Source organism: Protopterus annectens, chromosome 2.part2 (assembly GCF_019279795.1).
Source record: "Protopterus annectens isolate FY-2018-M chromosome 2.part2, PAN1.0, whole genome shotgun sequence".
Classification (NCBI taxonomy): domain Eukaryota; kingdom Metazoa; phylum Chordata; order Ceratodontiformes; family Protopteridae; genus Protopterus; species Protopterus annectens.
The window spans coordinates 1,056,229,004-1,056,247,728 of NC_056730.1; the positions used below are offsets into that span (position 1 = coordinate 1,056,229,004).

General features: G+C 40.3%; 1 protein-coding gene across 1 annotated transcript in view; it reads left to right on the forward strand.

The window, feature by feature from the left end:
- The first annotated feature begins 218 nt into the window (after positions 1 to 218).
- LOC122795874 (G-protein coupled receptor 54-like) overlaps positions 219 to 18,725 on the forward strand; it is an 818,582-nt gene continuing 800,075 nt past the window's right edge. Inside the window, exon 1 of the mRNA XM_044064291.1 lies at positions 219 to 1,618. Within this exon, the coding sequence (XP_043920226.1) occupies positions 1,291 to 1,618 (328 nt within the window). The 5' untranslated portion in view covers positions 219 to 1,290. The remainder of the gene's footprint in view (positions 1,619 to 18,725) is intronic.

Sequence of the window (18,725 nt, forward strand, 5' to 3'; positions counted from 1 at the left end):
GACAGACCTAAATTTCAATCAAAATAAGGGACAGTTGAGAGGTATGCTTTCAGAATTCTGCTGCGTCCACAGTTTCCCATAATAGCGCTGTTGAGCGAATTGTGTACAGGGAAGATGTTAAAATTTGGGGATGTAGCTGCTCATATTAAATACTTGTTCATGAAGGCATGAACAGGAAAGTTTGCCGACTGCAATAAAGGGATTTTATCACTGCAACGTATCCCTCCTACAGCTGCAACCAGCAGCCTTGTAGCGAAGCAGTAACTGCATCCGTTTGTTCTGTGTAACCCAGGAGCACATACAAAGCTTGGCTCTCCCACGCCACCCACTCAGCAGTTGTACATTTGTTGTTGTTGTGTACCTATCCGGCTAGCCTTCACGCTGTATGTAGGTGCAGGGACCTGTTTAAATGATTGCTGTACGCATCTGGTTATTATTTGGCTCCAAATACTGCTGAGTTCTCTCACGTCACTTCTTATTAACAGAAGCACGTAAGCAACACTGCAAAATCATGCTGTGTCATCCTCATTTCCAGCTGGGATTTCTGGAACCCCTTCTTACTTAGTTCTCAAGTACGCTTACTGGACACAAAGTGGAAACGTTTGCACCCCCCCCCCCCCCCCCGCCCATTCTTACTACGTTGTGATCTACTTCAGTTGAATGAACTGCCAACAACATTTAAGCCCCCAAGAACTTTTGAGAGGACCACCTGTGGGAATTTGCTCTATTAGTAGACGACAAACTGGCTTGTTGCCTGGAATATCAACGCTGGTTTGAGTGCCCTAGCAAGAGCTAAGTCTGAAATTAGTTTAGAACTGCTGCACTACATTGATGCTGGAAGGTGAAAACCGTTGATTCTGATCCTGCACTGGATCCCATCAAAACATACGTGCTTTGAACCCTCAGTCAATACTTAATGCAGCGTAAACTGGGATATGTACTATTGTTAAGATTGTAAATGCTGTGCTGAGCAAAACAAAACTTGACAACACGGAAGAGAAGGACATTTGTATCTTTCTCCTCAGAATATGTGAGGAATCACGTCCAATCACCTGCCTAATGCAAAATAAGTCGTCTCCGCATCGTTTGCTTCAAAACACAGCAAATATGAAAATACTGTTTGTCGATTTCCAAACAAATATTTTTCCTATAAAAGTTAGTGCCACAACCTTGGTAGTTTGCATATCGATGGACGACTGACAAAGGTTTGAGACTAGAGAAGGAAACCGCGTACATTTAGCAGCCACAGAAAAATAATCACGTCCCAAAACGTCGGTAGATCCAGTTCTGATGGACCTTCTGCAGATGGACTTCGGTTCTGGGGCGAGCTCAGGCAATGCTTCAAATAACTCTGCATTAGTGCCCTACACCTGGTCACTATGTTCTGGAGAGACAGATTCCGACTGGGAGTCCCTAGAGGGTTCCGGATTGTCATCCCTACAGAATACACGATGCAACAGCACCCTCTCCAACCGAAGCCCACCTTTGCTGGTCGATGCTTGGCTGGTGCCACTTTTCTTTGCCCTCATCATGCTAGTAGGACTAGTGGGCAACTCTTTGGTAATATATGTGATCACAAAGCACAGACAGATGAGAACAGTGACGAATTTCTACATAGGTAAGGAGGAAAACAGTATACTAAACCATGCAACAAAGTAACCAAAATATGTAATGTATCCTAACTTTCATCCATTCACTTTTATTCTGCAATTTCGCACGGGAGGTAGACGCACTAATGAGACCTGCGCCTCTTATAGGTTAATGCTGGCATGATCAGCTTTTCATTCATTTATTTCATCTTTGGTAACCAGCTTAATTCAGTTCAGCTGAGGGTCTCAGCGGAGTTGGGGGCTCTCTTAATGGGCACAACTGGTAGGGGTAAGATGCTGGTCTATTGCACGACACATGGGTAATTGGAAGGATCCTCTAAGGGCACATCCCCGGTTTCCTTTCATAGATGAAAACTGAAGCGCCTGGTGAAACATACTCTAGTAGGACAGCATGCAGATTCCACACAGAGCGTACCCTAACCGAGAATTAAACTGGGGAACCAATAACTGTAGGTCCCTTATTCTAACCGGTGCGCCTCTGTCTCCAAAACTTGTTTTGCAGTTTGGACCGGTTACAGAGTCCAAACTGAGCTATATTATTATTATTATTATTATTATCGCCATCATCAAACAGCTTTTCTACCGTGACTTACAGCAGCGTCGGATACCAAACAAGAGCATTGCAAATACTCATATCATTTGAGTGCAGAGACCATATAAGAGACAGCGAAGTACTATATTGATAGACAAGACAGGTATATATGCATGCATATATATTTGTCCTACGGTACAACACTGAAGTGCCTTTCAAATGAATTCTAAATACATCTACCAACATTTCTTAGTCTGTTAGCCGAGTGGTTTACAATGCTGGCTCTTTTTATACCAACCTAGCCCCTGTCCCTTTCCGTCTTATTATTTAAGGTAAGCAAACCTGTCCCTTTCAGAGTCTGGTTGTCTATCTATGATGGGAATTTTGTATTATATCTGCAGATTTGAGTAGCATGAGCGACGTGATGGAGATGTTACAACTCAGAATGAATAGGTAGGAGAAGTTTAACGCATTAAGTAGTTATAATTTCAGACTGTCAATGTAGGTTATGAGTATGACAGCTGCAACTCTGGCGGTAAAACAGTTGAATTTTAAAATCCACTAACAAAGCGCATGTAATACCTGTCAAGGCTGGGTACAGCTGTTAGCAGACCATCTCATGTACCTTGGACATAAGCTCATTCGTAGAATGTTGTCCCAACTTGTGCTTAACTGAGAATACTCTTCAAATCCCCATTATTCATATAATTTCTAAACAGGGCAAGACATTATATTTACCTGTAGTACCACCACTCATTGTACTCCACCAAGGAATTTAACTAATTAATCACCTTAAAAAGTGGAATGCGGCATTTATATTGGACGCTCCACTATTTTAGGAATCAATACTGGCACATGGTTTTAAATATACGTGTGTGCACACACATATTTATATACAACCCCACACACACATGCATATATATATATATATATATATATATATATATATATATATATATACACACACACACACACACACACACACAGATATACATACATGCATACATAAAAATCATTTGCCTAACTTTGTTGATAGTGTCAGAAATAATGACTGCGCAGAGCAGTTAGTGTTAAATCAAACTGAGTCCAGCTTTTCAAAAGGGAAGAACGATGCATTCAACAGGATCGCGGATAGTGCACATCAGACCTCTCAACTATTCCTGATTTTCAGGGATATCCGTGATTTTGACCAAAAATTTGTCTCTGTCACTCTTAATCCTACCTAAAACGGGTGACTTTTAGAGACCTGGTGGGGAGTTACACTGTATAAATGACAATATTTAGAGTTATACATTTATTTTACTTCAGAAAATGCATACCAATTCACATTATCTTATTCTGTTGACATCTCAAGTTAACAGTACTAATACTTTAAAAAGTGTCCCTGATTATTTTTGGATATGTACCTGATTCTGTTGAGATTTGTCCCTATTTAGTTGAGGACTGTGGTGCTCATTACGCCATTTTAAACTAAGATTTCGTAACCCCCCCCCCCCCCCCCCACACACACACACACACACACACACACACACACACGCACGCAAACTGGAGAGAGAAAGAATTGCTTTACTTACCATAATATTTCTTCTCAGAGATACTCAGACAAAATTTACTCATTTTAGTATAGTAACTGCCTGCTAAAACCTTTGCCAAGGTGAAGGAATTGTATTTCTCAAATTCTCTGTAATTAGTAAAGATGGGGCGTATTAATTTTAAAGGCACATATATTGTAAACTGGTCTCTAAGACCTGTGATGTTTCTTGAGTGCTGGTCCCAAAATGGATTTATTTGAGTTCAGCAAGTATGCCTGGAGATACACGACTGACACCTCTGGCGAGGTTGTGGAATTGTAAACTTTTGCGTCTTCACTGTAGCTCTCAGCTTCTTACATCCAGTAAGTAGACACAACTCTGGAAATAATCATGATCCTAAACCAGAAATTAGGGTTACCGCCTCTCTCTCTTCCTGGCTGCAGAACAGTCCGTTTTTGCATAGGTCTCAACGAATCAGACACAAATGTCAATAGAATCAGGGACAAATCCAGAAATAATCAGGGAGAATCAGGAACGTATTTAAATATTAGTACTATTAACTTGAAATATTGATAGAATGACAGAATCTGAAATACACGTTTTTCTAAAGTAAAATAAGCCCATATCTCTAATTACTGTCATACTTTATTAAATGTAATGAATTGCAATTCACCACCTTTCTACAAAAGTCAACAGTTTTAGGAGGGACTAAGAGGGACAGAGGTAAAATCTGAGTCAAAATCAGGGACGTCCTGGAAATCAGGGACAGTTAAGAGGTTTGGGAATTTGGGCAATTTTGTCCCGCAACAAAAACGAAAAAAAAGGCAAATGATCTGAGACTTTAGAACAAAACATATTTCCTAAGTTGTCTTTAATGGTTGCATAAAACAATTATTTTGTATCTGAAACGTCTCACTATTATATAATATGAAACAACATAAGAAACTCTAATGTCTCAAGAATAACGTTTTATTTTGGCAAAAAAATGGAAGCTATCTCATTTGCACTAGCTGTGGGTATGATCAGTCCTGCAAAATCTCACATTTCTACAAAAATGTATCATTTTTGAAATTTGAAAAGTGGCAACCCTGGAACACTTTTTAAATATTAGTACTGTTGTTTTAGAAAGCTGAAAAAGTAAAATTAATTTGATTTAATATGCATTTTCTGAAGTAAAAGAAGTCTATCTGTCCTAAGAGCTAGAATGTGTTTACTGTATCACTCACAAGTTTCCACCTCTTTGTTAATCAGGGACAAAGCCAAAAATAATAGGAAGATGAAAGCCTAGAATCAGGGACAGATTTTAAATATTATGCCTGAGCTGCTAGAATAACAGATTTTCTATTAACGTGCATTTTCTAAAGGATACTATGTCTGATACTCAAATGCCTGTCATTATTACAATCCTCAGTGATTTGCCAGAAAACCACACATTTTACGACTAGCCAAATAAAAATATGAGTGAAAGTCAAGGACATCCTGTGAACCCATGCACATTTGAAAGGTATCGCTTTTTAACAAGCCCCAGTTTTTCTCAAAATCACAAATTCTATGAGGGCAAAGTTGAATTATGAGCAAAAACTGATCACAGTTCTCAGAACTGTAGATTGTCACAGTCTGCTTCACTGTCATTAATGACAATGGAGTGCACCAGTTTTGAAGGTAAAGCCAGTAACATTTCCTTGCTGTATGCATGCTGCTGGCTTTTTTGATGTTCTTGGCTTCCAGAATTGTTTCCTTTCTTACGTGCATTGCTTGGCAGGATAGACTTTTGTTCCATTGTGATCCTGAGTAGTATAAAGTAGAAGGATCGGGCACTGGAAAAATATTTGACTCAGAATGAAAATAAGCATGCATATATCAATAACCACACTACACATCTGACTGGAGGAAATGGCCACAGTCATGTGTTTATTATGCCAACCAGGTCAATTCATGGTTGTAATCAGGGTCAGAGTCAGTTCTAAAAATTAATGCCAATCACAGATCAGATCAAATATTCAGATTTGCACAAAGGGCTGAACTTAGAAGGCAGCAAAAAAAAAAAACAATCAGGGAATAGCCACCATCTTCAGTTCCTGTAAAATGTTCAACCAACACCAGTGTCTGAAAGGATCTGTAACTGACAACAAATAGTCCCCTAGCTGCATTCAGGCAATATCAATGGCTGAAGGGAATGTGTTATGGGTCCCCTGGCTGTGGACCCCAGCCTGTTTACTACAGCATGTGGCAACCTGCCCAGAGATGGCCAAGCTGTCCAAAACTGCACTCTCTCTCCCCAATCCAGGCTCACTCACCTGCAAATGCAGATTTCCAAGTCTATGTTTCTGCCTACATGGCTGCAAAACCTGGACAAATACAATGTGAAAAAGCATCCAATTCCTTCCCAATCGCTTGTGCGGTCACTCATGAGTCAGCCAGGTCCTACCCATCTCTGTGCTAGCTGCACTACTTCCTGCTTTTTATGAGGAAGGGTGAGTGGGTGGGTGTTCTTTGTACTCTAACAATTTATCTCCTTTTATCCCATCCCATAACTACCAAAAAAACGTTCTATGGTCCCCTCCTCTTCCTGTTCTTGTGCATGCTCCTACATTCCTATCAGCCACCTTCCCAGCTGTATGCTTTCCCCCAGTAATTTCGATGGGACTATGATACCTTGGCCCACTTTCATGAATTATGAGCAATTAAAGTAAGCTTTGAGACTCTACTGTTTGAAGGTGCCTTTGCAACCAGTTTAAATTAGGTATTTGTGTGTGGGGAGGGGGTGATAATGAGAAGTGAAAATAAAACATATCAGGCCACGGTTTATCTAACTGACAGAGTATCATTAGATACATAGTGGCTGTACTGGGTAGAATCAGTAGCATTATTATAACTAAGAGCATGAGTTCTGTTGATCAGGTTAGCCAAATCTGCTGTCATACATTTTTCTATATTCCCAAAATATTTGTAGACTGTCCTGAACTGCTGCACAACATAATACAGAATACATCTGCTGCCTATATTCAGTAAATCTGTGTGTGTGTGTGTGTGTGTGTGTGTGTGTGTGTGTGTGTCTGCACTAGACCTAGAAAAGGGGTGAAATAAAACAGCAATAATCTATTTTGTAGATAGTATCCTGTGCTTTCCACTTTACCTTTGTATTGAAGTATACAATCATTTATTGTCACTACCTACTTTATTAATTTCAGAGCCAAGGGGGCACCAGATCCTAGCCTAGCAATCAATAAGAATTAGGCAGGAATCCGTAATAGGTGACATGGCAGTCCATGACAGGATGTACAGAGACACATCTACACCTCAGGGCAGTTTAAAGTGTTGCTAATTCACATAATTGTGTATCTTCATTTAGAACTTCTGCTGGATAATGAATGAAATGTATAAAACTATAAACAAATACAGATTCTTGCCATGTGTATGCTAGAAACTTTGTAACAAGTTACATCATGCTTTAAGATACAACCTTAAAATGAGCTCTACATTATATCTAAGTAAATGTCTAGATGCACAATGGAAATACCAGTGTGGCCTGAATTGATACCTTTTGACTGATACTAAAACATGTTTTAGGCACCCATATATAAAGGTTTTATCAATTTACAGATAATCACCAATACCCTGCTTTTAGTTCTGTAAATCTAATTAGTAGTGTTAATTAGTGGTGTTTATGCTCTAGTTTTTTTTACTCCATAGTAGACCTCTCATACTTACATACTAGTTGTTTTAGTCAGGTTTAAATGTTTTGATTACATTACATTATGTATGTCACATAGGCCACAAGGATGTATAAAGTTATGTATGTCCTTGCCATCAATAACTATACATCATTTATCCAATATGTAGTTATTTTACCCAAACTTATCTAAAGCCTTGGGAGGGTCAGAATTCAAAACAGAAGTACTCCCAAGGTTGCAAAAAATCCCAAAAGTTTTTCTTTTGTAGTAGACACGAGGAGCAAGCCACCATTCCCCCAAGAGCATGTGTGATCTCAACTTCTAGAATGGAAGCACAACTGACAAAACAAACTCCATACATTAAAAAAGCCAGAAAAGCCAGAAACAGTGGCCACAACATAAAAGGGTGAAAAAGTAAACTGCAAATGTCTTTTGCAAGGCAGAAAGCCCTCTGCACCTCCCAACATGGGGGCAAGTCCCCCACATCCTCCAACTTACATATACTAACTAATGAATGGAAAAGTCATTCAAAAGAAGGGAACTGCTGCTAGTATACAGTTAGAGATCACACCAGCAGTGTGTGTGTGTGTGTGTGTGTGTGTGTGTGTGTGTGTGTGTGTGTGTGTGTCTGTGTGTGTGTGTGTGTGTGTGTGTGTGTGTGTGTGTGTGTGTGTGTGTGTGTGTGTGTGTGTGTATGGTGTGTGTGTGTGTGTGTGTGTGTGTGTGTGTGTGTGTGTGTGTGTGTGAGAGAGAGAGTAGTGTTCTATAGCAATTACATGAAAAATCGATGACCAAAATGTCACTGCATTAACATTAACAAAAAAGGTCCACATGCTACTGCACATGCCTTGAGGGCTAACCTGGTCAACATGTTACTGCACATGCCCTGAGGGCTATCCTTGGAGCATGCAAAACAGAAAGCACAGCCTTATCTGGCCACATAAAAAGTCACACACTGTAGACCAGATTGAGAAACCTTTACTGTGTTGTGTGAGGTAAGTGGATACTGAGCGACAGTGCATAGGGTTGGTGTAATTCAGAAAACACAACTATAAGATTTGGCCAGGCTAAGTAAGCCGTGCTATGTGCTAAGGAATATAAAATGAAGTGTCCTGTATGCTAATGAGGCACAAAAATATGGAGTGATTCAGAATTGTTTCAAGGTAGATCAGTGACATTGCACTTGCCTTAAATTTTGACTTGGCCTTATGCCTTTCTTAGGGGAGAGCGCATCTTGCAAATATGCTTGGGGTTGCAGCAGTCATTGTAAATGAACATCTGCGAGAGGCATTCATTGCAGCTGTTTTGCTCAATGGTGTGAGACATCACCCTAGGAGACAAAGGGTCATCCAACTATGGTTAAACTTTCATGTCCTCCAAGACACCTACATAGTGGACCAGTACCATGTTGACATGGACACCAGGGGGAATTATTGAAATGTATTGGCCTTTTCTGTAGCCCTGTGGAAGATGTGGAGTACACATCATAGTGGATACCAAGGTATGTGTGGCTTTACATTAGCTACAGGACCTGACACAAGAGAGGGTGGTATTTCAGGCATCTGACTTGAGAATACTCCATCAATTCCTTGATGTTCATGCTTCAAATTATGGGGGGGGGGGGTATGTGGTTTCCATGTACCCTAGAGAAGTGAGGAAACATCATGTGTGAGTTCTGTGCCATAACCCATTTCTCTGAGGTTCTGATGGTCATAGACTGTCTCCATATTGAAATAAAAGCTCCACCAGGTTAACTGGGAAAGAGGTATATGAGCCACAAAGAGTTTCATTCCATCAACTGCCAGGTGGTTTGTAATGCACATGGTGTCATCTATAATATGTGTGTGCAGGCCACTGAGTTAGTATTCATGAGTCCTACATATGACACACAAGTGACCTTTATCATAGGATCATAGGATCATAGAAAGTTACTAGGCTAATGGCCCTAGGGTCCTTACAGGCCTAGCTAAGTTCTTACCCTTATTTCCATGATCGGCACCTATTGCCCCTGTCCAAGAGGGACACAGGTAGAACTCCCAGAGTGAATTTACAGTCACCCATCCTATCATCCAGATTGCGTTTGAAGAGGGCCAATGAGGTGCTCTGTTTGACTTGAAGTGGAAGTCTGTTACAAAGATGTGGTAACCTCTGGGACACAAATCTGTCCTTCTAGCAGGTTTTCTTAATGTCACATACCAGGTTAAGGTCTTTAGAATGAGTAACTCATGTACCGTTTGACTTTCGGATATGAAGCATTTCCAATAACACAGGGTCAGAGATTGCCTTATATGCAAGGTAGAGATCACCTCTGAGTAGTCTGTATGAAACAGAATAAAGTGACAGTGATTTCAGATGATCCCCATAGGAGAGATGGTGAAGACTTTGAATTTTCCTTGTGAGGAACCTTTGTGGTTTCTCCAGTTGCTGCAGGTGCTTAGAAAGGTACATACCAAAAGGGACATTGTACTCAATTATTGGCCTGATGAGAGAAGAGTACAGGGAGGTAATGACTTCTTTTTTTCTGGAGGCAATACCCTTACTTATAAGATGAGCAATATAGAATGCCCTTCTTACCACTGTGGAGACATGATGGTCAAAGGCAAGGTTGCTGTCAACCTGTGTGCCCAGGTGTCTCACCACTGAGTGCATACTTAAGGTGTTGCTATCAATGTGGTAGTTAGCAGCAACATTGCTTTTACTGAAGGGAATGATAATAAATTGTTTTGCATTGAGTTTAAGGCCATGACTTTGGCATCAATCATTTGTTTGTGTAAGACCCTCTTGTAGGATGTTGACATCATTTGGAGATTCTATGACCGCTCTCAGTTTGCAGTCATCAGCAAACTTTGTCAGCCACAGACCTTTAGTTTTTGCTTGTACTTCAGTGAAATAGATTCCAAACTGTAAAGGTCCCAGGACTGATCCACATGGAACATTACTGGTAACAGGTGTGCTGTTGGAGGTGGATTCCCCTATTTTGACTATATGAGTTCTATCAGTGAGCCAGTTAGCGACCCACTAATGATATAAGGGTTGAAGTCTAGTTGGGTGAGTTTGTCAATGATGCCTCAGTTGGGCATTGGGGCATCAGTCGTTTATGAGGGGTGACTTTCATGGGGCCATTACGTGGGTGATGCTGGATATGCCCTAGAATCTTAGCTTATGACACCCATCAGAAATCCATACAGTCAAACTGTCCAGGGATAAAGTCATGCACTATCACAGATTAGAAACATTACAGAGTATGTGTTTGGGCTGCTAATGTCATGCTTTCACTGCCTGTATATATCAGATGGTGATGTGTAAAAAAATAATGATCATGTGTGCTATGGTGCCTATTATGATACTTAGAATGCAGCTACAGCAGGGTGGCCTCTTGCAGGGGTTGCAGTTGCCAGCACCACAGGCAGAAGCAAGTAAGACAGATGAGGAGTCAGAGGAAGAGCCAGGAGCAGAAAATAACCATGCCAGTTAGAGGCAGCACATTGCACGTAGCTTTACAATATATCTATCTATACAAGAGCTAAGCAGATACATACAGTAACAATAATGCATACAACATACCAGGCTTTGCTTACCCATGCATATGCTAGCTATGTTGTGCATCAGACATAGGCAACCAAATAACTGTGTACAAAGAGCAGGGCACAGTTATCATCAATTCACAGCTGAATTAAGAGAGTACAGGAGTTCATGTCTTTTACAGGGTAGTATTTGAGTGGGAGTGCTGAGATGTAGAAAAATAAAAAGTGCATTTATGGGTAGTATGATGCCCACCACTGCTACCAATATGTGTTGGCCACCAATATGTGTCATCTGCATGCTGGGCCAGTAATCAAGGAGACTGAATCTTCACCACTGACACTGGAGAGGGGACGTGCACTTGGAATACAAATGGATACACTTAGTATTTCCAGATGCAGACCTCTCTGCATCAAGTACAATTTCCCTTAAGAGCACACGGGGAACACACTTAGCCTGGTAAGTGGATAACGAGCGACAGTGCATAGGGTTGGTGTAATTCAGAAAACACAACTAAAAGATTTGGCCAGGCTAAGTAATGTGGTCAGCTGTGCTATGTGCTAAGGAATATAAAATGAAGTGTCCAGTATGCTAATGAGGCACAAAAAATTATGGAGTGATTCAGAATTGTTTCAAGGTAGATCAGTGACATTGCACTTGCCTTAAATTTTGACTTGGCCTTATGCCTTTCTTAGGGGAGAGCACATCTTGCAAATATGCTTGGGTTGCAGCAGTCATTGTAAATGAACATCTGCGAGAGGCATTCATTGCAGCTGTTTTGCTCAATGGTGTGAGACATCACCCTAGGAGGCAAAGGATCATCCAACTATGGTTAAACTTTCATGTCCTCCAAGACACCTACATAGTGGACCAGTACCATGTTGACATGGACACCTGGGGGAATTATTGACATGTATTGACCTTTTCTGTAGCCCTGTGGAAGATGTGGAGTACACATCATAGTGGATACCAAGGGTATGTATGGCTTTACATTAGCTACAGGACCTGACACAAGAGGGGGTGGTATTTCAGGCATCTGGCTTGAGAATACTCCATCAATTCTTTGATGTTCATGCTTCAAATTATGGGGGGGGGATATGTGGTTTCCATGTACCCTAGAGAAGTGAGCAGACATCATGTGTGAGTTCTGTGCCATAACCCATTTCTCTGAGGTTCTGCTGGCCATAGACTGTCTCCATATTGAAATAAAAGCTCCACCTGGTTAACTGAGAAAGAGGTATATGAGCCACAAAAAGTTTCATTCCATCAACTGCCAGGTGGTTTGTAATGCACATGGTGTCATCTATAATATGTGTGTGCAGGCCACTGAGTTAGTATTCATGAGTCCTACATATGACACACAAGTGACCTTTATCATAGGATCATAGAAAGTTACTAGGCTAATGGCCCTAGGGTCCTTACAGGCCTAGCTAAGTTCTTACCCTTATTTCCATGATCGGCACCTATTGCCCCTGTCCAAGAGGGACACAGGTAGAACTCCCAGAGTGAATTTACAGTCACCCATCCTATCATCCATATTGCGTTTAAAGAGGGCCAATGAGGTGCTCTGTTTGACTTGAAGTGGAAGTCTGTTACAAAGATGTGGTAACCTCTGGGACACAAATCTGTCCTTCTAGCAGGTTTTATTAATGTCACATACCAGGTTAAGGTCTTTAGCGTGAGTAACCTATACATCATTTGACTTTCGGATATGAAGCATTTCCAGTAACACAGGGTCACAGATTGCCTTATATGCAAGTCAGAGATCACCTCTGAGTAGTCTGTATAAAACAGAATAAAGTGACAGTGATTTCAGATGATCTCCGTAGTACAGATGGTAAAGGTTTTGAATTATCCTTGTGAGGAACCTTTGTGGTTTCTGCAATTGCTGAAGGTGCTTAGAAAGGTACATACTAAAAGGGGCATTGTAGTCAATTATTGGCCTGATGAGGGAAGAGTACAGGGAGGTTATGACTTCTTTTTTTCTGGAGGCAATACCCTTACTTATAAGATGAGCAATATAGAATGCCCTTCTTACCACTGTGGAGACATGATGGTCAAAGGCAAGGTTGGTGTCAACCTGTATGCCCAGGTGTCTCACCACTGAGTGCATACTTAAGGTGTTGCTATTGATGTGGTAGTTAGCAGCAACATTGCTTTTACTGAAAGGAATGATAATAAATTGTTTTGCATTGAGTTTAAGGCCATGACTTTTGCACCAATCATTTGTTTGTGTAAGACCCTCTTGTAGGATGTTGACATCATTTGGAGATTCTATGACAGCTCTCAGTTTGCAGTCATCAGCAAACTTTGTCAGCCACAGACCTTTAGTTTTTGCTTGTACTTTAGTGAAATAGATTCCAAACTGTAGTGGTCTCAGGACTGATCCACGTGGAACATTACTGGGTACAGGTCTGCTGTTGGAGGTGGATTCCCCTATTTTGACTATATGAGTTCTATCAGTGAGCCAGTTAGCGACCCACTAATGATATAACGGTTGAAGTCTAGTTGGGTGAGTTTGTCAATGATGCCTCAGTTGGGCATTGGGGCATCAGTGGTTTATGAGGAGTGACTTTCATGGGGCCATTACATGGGTGATGCTGGATATGCCCTAGAATCTTAGCTTATGACACCCATCAGAAATCCATACAGTCAAACTGTCCACGGATAAAGTCATGCACTATCACAGATTAGAAACATTACAGATCATGTGTTTGGGCTGCTAATGTCATGCTTTCACTGCCTGTATATATCAGATGGTGATGTGTAAAAAATAATGATCATGTGTGCTATGGTGCCTATTATGATACTTAGAATGCAGCTACAGCAGGGTGGCCTCTTGCAGGGGTTGCAGTTTCCAGCACCACAGGCAGAAGCAAGTAAGGCAGATGAGTCAGAGGAAGAGCCAGGAGCAGAAAATAACTATGCCAGTTAGAGGCAGCACATTGCACATAGCTTTACAACATATCTATCTATACAAGAGCTAAGCAGATACATACAGTAACAATAATGCGTACAACATACCAGACTTTGCTTACCCATGCATATGCTAGCCACATTGTGCATCAGACATAGGCAACCAAATAACTATGTACAAAGAGCAGGGCACAGTTATCATCATTTCACAGCTGAATTAAGGGAGTACAGGAGTTCATGTCTTTTACAGGGTAGTATTTGAGTTGGAGTGCTGAGATGTAGAAAAATAAAAAGTGCATTTATGGGTAGTATGATGCCCACCACTACTACCAATTAATGTTGGCCATCAATATGTGTCATCTGCATGCTGGGCCAGTAATCAAGCAGCCTGAATCCTCACCAGTGACACTGGAGAGGGGACGTGCACTTGGAATACAAATGGATACACTCAGTATTTCCAGATGCAGACCTCTCTGCATCAAGTACAATTTCCCTTAAGAGCACACAGGGAACACACTTAGCCTGGGGTCTAGATGTCTCGTTACTGTCTCCCTGCAGGTCCCCAGTAAGACTCCCCACTGGTACAGCTGTAGGGTTAGGTCCTCAGCCAAGTGTCCAAGCCAAGTCCTCCAGCACCATCTCTGTAAACCCAATGCTTCGTATCCCTGCCCCAAGTAGCTGACACACCCACTCTGAGAGATTTAATTTTACACACACATACGCGTGCACACACACACACACACACACACACACACACACACACACACACACACACACACACACACACACACAATTTGTGTGTGTGTGTGAGTTTGCATACATGCAGGTACACAGCCTCAGCATGTGGGCCAGCACCATGGCTCAGCCTACTGGACAAATTCAGGTAATTTGTGACAGAGGGTTAAGCTTCCTGTGCTCATCCTCACCTATGATAGCTGGCTCTTCCAGAAGTCACATTGGCTGACCTTGCTGCAGTGCTGATGTGTTGTGTGACCTAGAGTAACATCTGCTAGCAAATTTATAAGCATGGCGAAGACCATGATCTTTGGGACAACCTCTCCTGATTGTGGACTCCTCCACAATCAATACTGCTGTAGAAGTGCTAGCATTGTGAGAACAAGGTAACCATTAGTCATGGCCATGTTGGCTAACATCTGTGGGGCTAACAGATGACTGGCTGTGAGCACATCCCCTCATTTAAATGATGAACTACATGGGTATATACATGTAAATGATGAACTGACAACAGCAGGTTACTGCACTACATGGGTATATATGTTTAAATGTTGAGGAGCTGACAGGAACAGGTTACTAAACTATGTGGGTATATCCAGTTAATTGATAATGAGCTGACAAGACTAGGTTACTGAACAATGTGGTTATTTATTTATGTATTTATTTGACATTTGTTTACTGGGAAAGTCTGACTATGTATGAGCTCATTTTCAGTGAAGGCCCAGGGAAAAATCTCCACAGTACAATTTAAACAGAATTACAAATCAACATTGGTTACAAATACTAAGACAATTACACAGGAGTACAATTTGTGGATACAATAAAAGAAGAATATAAGCAAATATAAAACAAGCAATACAGATGAACATAGATTATATAGAAGATAGAAGATAGTTCCTAATAAATATGTTACATAATAATGCATGACAAATATTTTATAGAATAAATAATAATTTGTAAAAACTACATACGATTTCTGGCAAGAGACTTAGGTAATACATTTCAGTCATAATTTCTGGGATAGATAAAGGTTAGTGCAAGAATCGAGAGAAGGAACATTAGAGGGTTAAGGAATTATAGAAAGCTTAGGCTAGAAAGTAGGTAATCCAGGAAGAGAAGTAGGAGAAATCAAGAAAAGTCTATTAAGAAAGGGGGGGAAGGGAATGGACAAAAGGACTAAGATGGCAAGGAGCATGGGCAGATCGAATTATGGTCAGATGTTCTTTCAGCCTAAACGTGAAGGAATAGTAGTGGGGGTATAAGTCTGATTCATTCTGGAATGCTACTCCATGATTTGATAACACAGTGAGAGTACAGACTAACACCATTAGATCTTTGAGGTCTGTAAATAGATAGATACTTGTGAGAACAGTGTAGGTCACAGGATGGACTATAGTGTTCAAGCAGTGATGATATAGTTTATGAAAATGAGAAGTTGTACAGTATTTTATGTGTTAACATTGGTTAAAGGTGAGAAGTTGGGTAGTTTGAGACAATATAGGGGCTTGAGAGCAGAGCTATAGTAAGAGTAGTGGGCTTGGCCAGTGGCAACTTTAGCCATTTTATTATAACATTGGCTAAGGGAAGAGTGAAGATTGGTTAGAATAGGTGAAGCGTATAGAAGGGAGGGTAAAAATTAGGTGGTGGAAAGCATTACTCTGTCGGAGTTGGAGATTAATTTCTTAGTCCTATACATCATGCCCAATTTTTGATTATAATTTTTTTTATGTTGTTGCTCATATGTGGGACAAACTTAAGATTTTTGTCAATAGTTGCACCTAACAACTTGTGTGTGAAACCACATCAATTGAAGTATTGTTCAGAGAAGTAAAAGCAAAGTTAGATGTATCTGGAGAAAATGGTTTGGGTAAAATAGTAGAAGTTTATTTATTTATTTTTCTATTATGCATACCTCTCAACCTCTTAGAGCAAGAAATCTGGACACAGCCATAAAGAAAAGTGGACAAAGGCCCAAAATAGGGGCAATTTTTAAATATTGCTCTTACAAACTTAGAAAGTTGATAGAATAACAGGTTTTGCATTCACATGAATTTTCTGAAGGGTATGAAGTCTGTCATTATTTTCTAACTTTAATCTTTAATGATTTGCTATTAATTTGCTAGAAAACTACAAATTTATGAAAAATGGAACAAAAATATGAGGCAAAAATCTGAACAGTTGAGAGGTATGGTGTTAAGTAGTAGATAGTTGTAGGTGAGCCAAGACTCAATGTAATTGAATGCTCCTTGAGTTAAACCCTGCAGATAAGAAAAGATTCCTGGAAGAGCAAATTAATGTAGAGTCATGGCATATTGAATTAGGGTGGCTTGTTTGCTGGCAGTATGAAGATGGTTAATAAAAATGTTGAAGAGGAGTGGACCTAGTATTGAGCCTTGGGGTACCCCAGTGCTGACTGGTAAGTAAGGAGAGAAGTTAGAGTTCCATTTGACAGATTGATATCTGTTAGAGAGATAGCTAGTGAGCAATTGTAAGGATGTTTTAGTTAAGCCTAGAAGAGATATTTGGGATAATAGTTTGGGGTGGGAGAGAGTATCAAAGGCTTTGGATAGATCTAAGAACAGAGAAGAGACAAAGTTTCCTGAGTCATGAGCTTTGTTGACAGTGTCAGTAAAGGATAGTAGAGCAGTGACAGTGCTGTGTGCTGATCTGAATCCATGTTGGGTGGGAGAGAGAAGATTGTTGTCAAGTAGGTACTGAAGAAGTTGTTTATGGATATATTTTTCTAGAAATTTTGATAGTGGTAAAAGAATAGCAACTGACCTAAAGTTAAAACTTTCTGTGGAGGGGTCAGCTTTGTGGAGGGAAAGGATGAAGAATTTTTTTTCCACAGGGAGGGAACAGGGGTTTCCCTGATAGATCTATTAATGATTATGGAGACTGGGTAGGCAATTGAGTCAGCAGCCATTTTTAGGAATTCATTAGGAAGATTGTCTGCAGAGGGGCAACATGATCTGAGCTTGCACAAGAGGGACTTGATGAAGGAAGTGGGAACTGGTTGAAGGGAAAGTATGGCCTAACAGGTGAAAGGAGGCTGAGAGACTGTAGAGGGCGATGGAGGGAATTTGTTAGTGATGACCTATGCTATCGATGAAGTAAGATTTAAACTGAGATGCTATGTCAGGGGAGGTACTATCACAGGAGAGTTGGGGGGAGGACTGACTTCCTGGGTGTAGGGGTTTTTTGATACTGTACAAAACTTTTTTAAACTGGATTTGCTGATCTTGTGGCTTTTTATAGAATTGTTTTTTATCTAAATTAACCCATTTGTTTACAAGATTATGCAATACTTTGAAATGCTGTAAATTATTATGAGTCTCATGTTTTAGATAAGTTGTCCAATCCTTGCCTCTTTTTTGCTTGAGTGATCTGGTATTGACAGAAACCCAAGAAGTATAGTTGGTTTTGACTCGTTTTCCTTCTGGTGAGATCTAAACTGTCTAAGGTGTTTAAGAATATGGAATTAAATTGCTCAACTGCATTATCTAGCAGTAAGTATTTAAGGAAGGACCAATTAATGGTGTTTAATATATTTGTAAAGGCCTGCTGGTCAAGGATGGATAGGTTTCTTACTGTCTTGTAGGTATATTGTCTGCATGAATGGGGGCTAGGTCTAGTTGTGCAAATGGGGTGGTGATCACTGGCTGGAAGTGTTTCGGATACAGAGAAATTGCTAGGATGGAAGACCAAAATTCAGTCAATAATTGAGCTATTTTAGTTTGTGGAACAAGTAAAGGTTGGGTGAGTAATTAGATGAGGAAAATCCAAATAGGTTTATGCTATCTGTGGGGAAAGTTTCTGCAAGTCAGTGTTGACATCACCAAATATTACTGTTTCCAGAGATATTTTTTGACAACCATGATAGGTTACTTTCCAGAGTTGATAAGTTATTGCCAGAGGGTATGCATAAAGCTATAATGCAGAGGCTTTTATCATTAGATACTCTACTATATTTACTATACAATACTTAAGCAATAAAAAATGATGTGGTATGGTATATTGTAGATTTACCCATGACTGGCGTGGTTTAATCATGAGGATGAAGCCTGAGTGATTAAATAAAGCCAACCGTGGGTAAATTTCAGTATACCACAACCACAGAGTCAGTTATTGCTATTATACAATGACATTATTTAAGAAAAAAAATACTTACTTTTCTTAAATAATGTCTTTGTATAACGATGCA